Genomic DNA, 8809 nt, shown 5'->3' with positions numbered 1-8809 from the left:
CAATAGCAAGACAGCAATTCATGTAAAATAAAATCTTAAATAACCGCTAAATCCATAACAATATCATTGTAGATTTTGTACTATGTATGTAAGTTGGTAGCAGTGCAACATAAACGTGGATACTTACGTAGTGTATATTTATTTTATTTTATTTTAAACATTTTGTGTTATAATTTGGAAAAATATAGAAATGTTGATTGAACCGAAATTGACAAATACGTCAACAAATTTCGGCAAACCTCCAGAAAAGCAGAATCCTGTAAATATCTATTTTTCTTTTACGATTACTATAACCATAAATATAATTTAAAAATATTAAGTTTAATTAAATTTCTTTATATATTTCAGTTGTTGCAGAGCTTAGGTGCTCCGCACATAGATTCTTTTAATTATATGCTAGAAGATGGCCTGTCTGAGGCAGTTAGAGACAATCCACTTGTTTATATTCATCTGCCAAATGAAGACAAAATAGCATTATGGATCGACGATGTATCTATTCATCAACCAAGTATTCCATCTGGCGCAATTGGGGTGAAGAATCATAAAATCTATCCTACAGAATGTAGACAACGAGGATGTACTTATAAAGGAAAGATAATAGTCAAATTAGGATGGTCTATCAATAATAAAGTGCAAGAGACGCTTGAAAGGGATTTAGGAGAAATTCCAATTATGATTAAAGTATGTAATATAGTTATGCAAAATAAATTGCTCAGTTATATTTTATTTGCATTTAATGTTACAGTCTAATAGATGTCATTTAAGTAAGATGAGTCCTAAAGATTTAGTTGCTCATGGAGAACATGAACAAGAATGGGGTGGATATTTCATCATTAAAGGCCTTGAGAGGATTATAAGAATGTTATTAATGACAAGGAGGAATTATCCTATTGCTATTAGAAGATCAGGCTGGAAAGCTCGTGGCATACAATTTAGCGATCTTGGGTTGCTATTAAGAAGTGTACGAGATGATAATACTACAGCTGTATGTGTTCCAAATCCAGTTAAATTTTTTATAAATTAAAACTATGTTACTATATTATTATATGCTTTACAGAATAATACTTTGCATTATGTAACTGATGGCTCAGCAAAATTAATGTTTTCATATAGGAAAGTTTTATACTATGTTCCATTGATCTTGATGTTAAAATGCTTGGTTGATGTTTCGGACATTTTTATTTATAGTGCATTAACAGCTGGATGTGAAGATGATTTATATTACAAAGGTTGTATTTTAAATATGCTAAGAGCTGTACATGAACAAGGTTTAAATAGTCATGAAGAATGCAAAGCTTATATAGGGAGAATGTTTAGAATAAAACTTTTTGAATTACCTTATGATGCTACTGATATTGATGTTTGTGACTTCATAATTAAGTAAGTTTAATTAATACACTGAGAAATATAAATTAATTTATGTTATTAACATATATCATTTTTAGGCATTGTATAGCAATTCATCTTCATGATCCACTGGATAAATTTTATTTACTCGCATTTATGACAAAAAAGCTATTTGCTCTTGCAAATAATAAATGTGCCGTAGAAGGTGCTGATGCTGTGATGATGCAGGAATGTTTACTGGGTGGTCATTTATATTTGCAAGTATTGAAAGAAAAATTATATAGTTGGTTGACTGGCCTTAAAATGGGTATTTTGAAACGTGCAAGGAGTGCTGGTAATAGGTACACCTTAAATGTGCGTAAGTATTTTCAAAAATTAATTTAAAGATTATAAATCTATATCACAAATATAATTGTTTTGCATATGTACATAGAGGAAATGCTAAATGCAATGAAACATGGAAATTCGCTGGAATCACAAATGGAAAATTTTTTATCTACTGGAAATTTAAGATCACCAACAGGTTTAGGATTGATGCAAAATACAGGTCTCACAATTGTCGCTGAAAATATTAATAGAATGCGATACATGAGCCATTTTCGTGCAATACACAGAGGTTCCTTTTTCCAAGAAATGAGGACCACAGAAGCTAGACAATTATTGCCAGATGCATGGGGTAATACTTTAGTATATTAAGTTGTTTAAAAAATTTCTTTCGTTTTATAAGATGCACAACATTTTGTTTTATATTACTTTATTGAATTATGTACGATCCAGTTTGTTCTATTACTACAGTAATATTTGTTTATTAACTTGTAATATTTAAACAAATTTTGCTTTATTAATATAAGAATAATAATAATAATTTGTTGTAATATTATAGGTTTCATTTGTCCTGTACATACACCTGATGGTGCACCTTGTGGTCTTCTTAATCATTTAACAATGAATTGCATCATTACGAAACATACTAATCCGAAATTGAAAGCTAATGTTCCCATCATACTAATGGATCTTGGAATGATTCCACTGTCAATTGCTGACAACTGGAAAAAATCTTACATTGTAATATTGGATGGAAAATTAATAGGATTAATAGACGATAATATAATTTCAAGAGTAACAGACAAGCTACGATTGCTTAAAATAAAAGGCCAAGAGGTAACTTCGTAATTTCCTAATTCAGCACGACAAACCTTTTTTCTTTTATTATTTATATTCAGGTTCCGTGTACGATGGAGATAGCACTGGTGCCAAAAAAAAATGTACCAGCACAATATCCAGGATTATATTTATTTACAAATCCAGCTCGTATGATGAGACCGGTAATGAATTTAGCTGCCAAAAAGGTGGAATATATAGGAACATTTGAACAGATTTATTTAAATATCTGTGTTACACCTGAAGAAGCCTATGAAGGGGTAATATATTATTTTTCTCATTTTTCCAAAATAATTTTTTTTGCTTTGCTATTTATTTATTTATGAAAATGTTATTTACTATTGCAGTTGACATCACATCAAGAATTATCAAAAACGGCTTTCTTAAGTAATTTAGCAAGTCTTATCCCAATGCCAGATTGTAATCAAAGTCCACGAAATATGTATCAATGTCAGGTAAAATTATGCAGAAAGTTCGCAATTGTTTATGACCTATTAACAAACTTTTATAAAGAATATTTTTTTAATGTTTTCATTAAACAAATGTTAACAAAGAATGATATGTTAGTGAGCATTTGTTACTAATTTATGAATAGCATCATTTCCTACGATGATAGTTCTTTATTTCCACAGAAATAAAGTTTGAGATATCAAGGCATTCATAAAGTTTAGTAAAATGAGCATTTATGTTTATGACATAATCATTAACTACTATTTATATTATTAATTACTGAAGGGGTTTGTAAATATGTATTTCTAGTATGCTCTGTGTATATACAGCTTAAGATTTTTTACAAATCTTTTTTGCTTGAAAGTAATAAATTTGCAAACTTTCAAATAATAAATTCCGCTGTTTTTCAGATGGGTAAACAAACAATGGGCACTCCATGCCATACATGGCAATTACAATCTGAAACTAAATTATATAGGTTGCAAACACCTGCAACACCACTCTTTCGGCCAGTGCATTATGACGAAATTAATCTTGATGATTTTGCTATGGGTACTAATGCAATTGTTGCCGTTATTTCTTACACAGTAAGTACAACCGAATATATATGTTAATTTTTAGATTGGTATGTATGAAACATATATATATATGTCGGGTTATCATTAAGTCGCGTAATGTTTCTTCATTTGAATTAGCCATTGTTTTACAAAACAGAGAATATATTTACACGAATAAACAAGATTTTACAAAATATTATGAATAATGAATTTTATAATTGATATGATTAATTAACATATAATAAGTTAAATTATTAATTTAATTAAAGAATAATAAGTTTATCGAACAATAAGAGGAACGGACAATATATCTTACGAATAATAAATTTAACGAATAATAAAATTAACGATTGATAAATTTTACAAATAATGAATTTAATTTACGCTATTAACAATGATCCGGGGTTCAAACGAATCCACGGTCAACGGAATAACTTTTAATAATTTTATAACACAAAATACGTTTGCTGAATCACTCGATAAATTACTTGATGTATCACTTTCCAAGGCGTTCACATGAATGAATATTTGATTAAAATCTTTTTCGTTATACGACTGCATTTGTTTGTTATATTCTCGCTGGAAACATCGAGAAGGTTCCAATCGTTGTTGCTAGGCAATATCTGTCAAAAGTTTGTTGTATACTCTTTGGAAACATCGAGAAAGATCCAAACGCCGATACTAGGCAATTTCTGTCTTCATCAAGCAAAACGTTTATCCCGTGACCGTGGCTACGTTCAGCGACCAGTTGTCACCTCGAACCCACTTTCGCTTTTCACAAATGTCAAACAATTACAGATGACAATTACTTAATTACAGTTATGATAAAATCTAGGCTAAAGCATTAGAAGGCTTCCTCAAAATTGCATAGGGAAGGCTCCGGTTTTCATTTCATCTCCGACATATATATTCTAAATATTAGAATTATATATTATATTTTAATTGTCTTGTTTAATTGGAAATGGTAAAATATCTTTCGAGGGATTAAAGTTATAAAAAAGACTGTTTTTACGAAAGTTATTTAGCATATAGAGGGACATTAGCTAATCTAAATAATGTTTCAAAAGTGTAATAGTGGGGGAGGTATTAAAGTTGAGCTAGGTTTTTTGAACAAAACCCTGTACTTTTTTATTCATAGTATGATGGCGCTCTAAGGATCTAATTTATGACATTCTACTACGTGGATTGATATCATGTGGTAATACAAATAGAAAACTGCAATTTCCATTTAAAAAAATGAACTTGACTGTAATACCTCCTCCACTAACAGACTTACAAAAAAATTATCTACATCACTTAATATCCTCTTATATACCAAACAACTTTTCTAAGAATAATATTTTGGTAATTTCAATTCCTCAAGAGATGTTCCATATTTCCCAGTTAAACGAAGCACCCTCTACATATATATAGAATTCTATTTTTTCAATGAGATTAAATTTGGAAAAGGTGACGTCAATGTTGGTGAAAAGCAATAACATAACTCTCAATTGCCTCTTTTTGTAACAGAGAATTAATTGAAAATATACCAGTATAGATACATATACTGTAGTTGCTAAATTTACCATTTAGGAAAATTATATACATACATAATGATAGAAGAGTTCAATCTTGGTTCATGAAATTCAAAGGTTTGATTTTTCATTACAAAATAAAGTAAGGGCGAGACTGGAAAATATATTATTGACAATTATATTTTAAGAAAAATGTTTTAGTTCTGAAATATAGATGACATTTATATATCTTGAATAATGAAATTAATTAAAAGAGACAAGTATATAAAATTATACAAAAAGTACTTTGATTAAATATGTGATATTTTGAAGAAACTTTTAAATTGCTGCAAAGATGAAAGTTTTATTTGAGGAAACATTTTGTATTGACCGGTCTAATAATTTTTAAACACCTTTACTTATTTTGTTAGGGGTATGATATGGAAGACGCGATGATCATAAACAAAGCAGCGCACGATAGGGGTTTTGCACATGGACTGATTTATAAATCTGAATTCGTGGATTTGAAAGATCAGAAAAGTTATTTTGCGAGGAATCCTGATAAACCTGATCTTGCAGAAAAATTAGACGTCGATGGCCTTCCTATTTTAGGTACAATGATTTCAGAAGGTGATGTCTATTATTGGTAAGTTTTATTCATAAAATTATTAACGTTTTCAATAATCTTTTATTTTATTTGATATGAAATACATCTTTTTTAATAGCTATTATGATGCAGATCAATCAACATATGTTACTGGTAAATATCATGGAAAGGAGGATGCTTATGTTGATACTGTAAAACTTTGTGGAACATTACATAGTCATATTCCACGTAGAGCTTGTATCACTTTTCGTATTCCAGTAAGTAAAATATCAATTTATATCTCTTGAATTGATGATCTTTGAAAATTGGATGTCAATGTCCAAATGATATACGTTACAGTACACACGTAATTAGGAAAAGTTTGTTATTATTTTGTTGGTTTTGCATTTATCTTTCTTACTACCTTGCATTCTCATTTAATTATCTAAACATATCCATCCCCCCCTCCCACACACACACACACACACCTCCTAATATCTGATCCACCTCTCTATCAATCTGCATCTCACTTGTGTCACTAACTACTCTTTTTCCTGACAGTTGCACCGTCCTTACATATTTATATTTATATTATATCTATATCTTTGGCTATACAGACTTTGATTTTGCAATCTTGTTATATTTACACTTCCTTGTCTCTTACTCTCAACTTGAGATGTCATACCCTCTTTCCCTTCTTTCCTGTGCTCCCATTATACTAAATCCATTCTTTTTCAGATATTCTTCTCCAGATATTCTTCTCTTTTCTTAACTTCCTTTCTTCCTGCACACCCCACAGCTCCACACTATATATGACTACTCCCATCACCAACAAATTAAATAAGAACATTCTTAATCTGAAATTATCTCTAAAATTTCATTGCCTGATTTCCCATATCTGGCTAAGTGTATGACATTCGCACTTTTTATACTTTCTTTTATTAGTACACCTAAATACTTGAACTCCTTAACACTTTCTGTCCTTGCCCCTTTACTCTCTCTTTCTGTGCCCTGAAGAGAGACTGTATTTAAGTATGAATTTTTATTTTAAAAATTATTTGTCAGATCGAATTCAGATCGAATTTCCAATTTATTTTTTTACATAAAAATGATTGTACTAGTTGCTTGTACCACTTAATGTGTGACAGTCCTGTATAGTAATTTCTGTATAGTATAAGAATGTTAACCTAAGGATTCCAAATAAGAATTTCGAATTTTTTAGCGTAATGCAAATGTTGGAGATAAATTTGCTTCGAGGGCAGGTCAAAAGGGTATCTGTTCACAAAAATGGCCTGCAGAGGATCTACCATTTACAGAAACAGGTTTAATTCCAGATATTGTTTTTAATCCTCATGGTTTTCCAAGTCGTATGACAATAGGTAAAATTAATTCTTTTTAAACAGATTTTAATATTTTAAATATTTGCTTCTGTATTTATTGTAACTATTTAAATTGCATATTTAATAGCTATGATGATCGAGGTGATGGCTGGAAAATCAGCAGCCATACATGGATTGGTACATGATGCAACATCGTTTAGATTTAACGAGGATGAGACAGCTGTTGAATATTTTGGAAAATTATTGGAACGCGGTGGTTATAATTATTATGGAACAGAAAGAATGTATTCAGGAATAGACGGAAGAGAAATGACTGCTGATATATTTTTTGGAATAGTACATTATCAACGATTACGTCACATGGTTTCAGATAAGTGGCAGGTTGGTAGAGAAAATTAAATTCTTTAGAATAAGTTAAAATGTGTCTTTTTATCTATTGTTTTACCATGTTTACAGGTGAGAAGTACTGGGCCAATTGATGTTTTAACAAGACAGCCTATAAAGGGTAGAAGGAGGGGTGGTGGTGTTCGTTTTGGAGAAATGGAACGAGATTCATTACTATCTCATGGTTGTTCGTTCTTACTTCAGGATCGTCTTTTCCATTGTTCAGACAAAACTACCGTAAGTTTATTTAAATAATAGAACATATAATTGAGAGATTAAGAGAAAATGAACTAACCCACATTTTTTTTTTTTTTTAATGTTGGTTTATAGTATCAATTTATTGCAATAAGCTACATTAGTCATACAAAAGCAGAGAAATTCATTCTTTCTCAAATTAAGCCCAGATAGTATAATGAAATCAATTGTTACATTTAATATTTTATGCTAAAAACACTGAGTGAATTACTCAATTTGCCGAGTACTGGCAATAGTTCACTTTTGATGCTGTTCCATGCAAAATTGATCATTTTTGTTTAATTTTTATTCAAATTGAAATATATTGTAATTTATATAAAAATGGGAAGGGTTTAAATTATCATTTTGCTGGTATCGAAATTGTTTAAAAAATACAACTTTTTAAATTGTTTGCTAACTTTTATAAAACTACCTCCACAAAAGAATATTTATTTGCGCAACTATTACTCATACGAATTTCACTTTTTATAGTCTTATAAATTACCCATTTAATTTTATATTTATATAATATTATTCACAAAAGAAACCAAATTCGTAATCAAAATTAAAAATATCTTTATATTGATTATTTCGAACAAAAATTTATTTTTATGATAAAATTTGTTTAATTGCATGTAACATATCTGAAAAAGATACAATTATTTTATATATAGAAAAAGGAATTATTTTAATATTATTTTTTTCATTATACTAAATATAATAAAAATATAAGACATATAACTAAGAAATATAAAAATAATTACATATTCTGGTACGTATAACAATAAGTCTAATTTTAAATTATTTAAATGCCTAAGCATAAAAATATTCTCAGTTCCATTTCTTTCCAAGTCTCTGATTTATTTTGCATTAGTTAATACTTGTAAGAGATGTAGATAAGATAAGAACATCTCGCAATAATTACAGCTTTACATTGCCACCAATAAGTCTACTATGAACACATATTTCTTTCTTTTTTATTATATAAGTATACATTTAATTAGTAATAACGTTATTGTTTCAGACTCTAGTTTGTAAAAAATGTGGAACGTTATTGGGTCCGGTAATGGAAATGGGTCTAAGTGCATCAGGATTAAATGACAAGACAAAATGTCGTCTTTGTGGTGATGATGAATCTGTGAGAGAAGTTGACATACCATACATTTTTCGATATCTCGTAACGCAATTAACATCTTGCAATATTAATGTAAAGTTGTCATTTGCGGAGAAATGAAAATAAATGAAAATATAATGCAT

General features: G+C 29.4%; 1 protein-coding gene across 1 annotated transcript; it reads left to right on the top strand.

Annotated features, from left to right (window-relative positions):
* Nucleotides 1-110: 110 nt before the first annotated feature.
* LOC126868076 (DNA-directed RNA polymerase I subunit RPA2) lies at nt 111-8808 on the top strand. Its single transcript, XM_050623254.1, has 16 exons — nt 111-259; nt 349-681; nt 746-985; nt 1058-1380; nt 1446-1705; nt 1781-2023; nt 2231-2508; nt 2571-2768; nt 2856-2963; nt 3369-3545; nt 5440-5654; nt 5734-5872; nt 6817-6973; nt 7062-7315; nt 7391-7555; nt 8577-8808. Exons 1-16 carry the CDS (start codon nt 191-193, stop codon nt 8784-8786), a joined length of 3369 nt encoding a protein of 1122 aa, XP_050479211.1. The 5' UTR covers nt 111-190; the 3' UTR covers nt 8787-8808.
* Nucleotide 8809: the final 1 nt, after the last annotated feature.

This window comes from Bombus huntii, chromosome 7 (assembly GCF_024542735.1).
Source record: "Bombus huntii isolate Logan2020A chromosome 7, iyBomHunt1.1, whole genome shotgun sequence".
Lineage (NCBI taxonomy): Eukaryota > Metazoa > Arthropoda > Insecta > Hymenoptera > Apidae > Bombus > Bombus huntii.
Note: the sequence above shows the minus strand (reverse complement) of the source record. Positions and strands in the feature narration are given on the sequence as shown.

Coding starts and splice junctions, on each gene's coding strand:
- LOC126868076 (XM_050623254.1), top strand. CDS start 191: ATGTTGATTGAACCGAAATTGACAAATACGTCAACAAATTTCGGCAAA. Junction 1,706..1,780: donor TAGGTACACCTTAAATGTGC/GTAAGTATTTTC, acceptor ATATGTACATAG/AGGAAATGCTAAATGCAATG. Junction 3,546..5,439: donor TTGCCGTTATTTCTTACACA/GTAAGTACAACC, acceptor TTATTTTGTTAG/GGGTATGATATGGAAGACGC.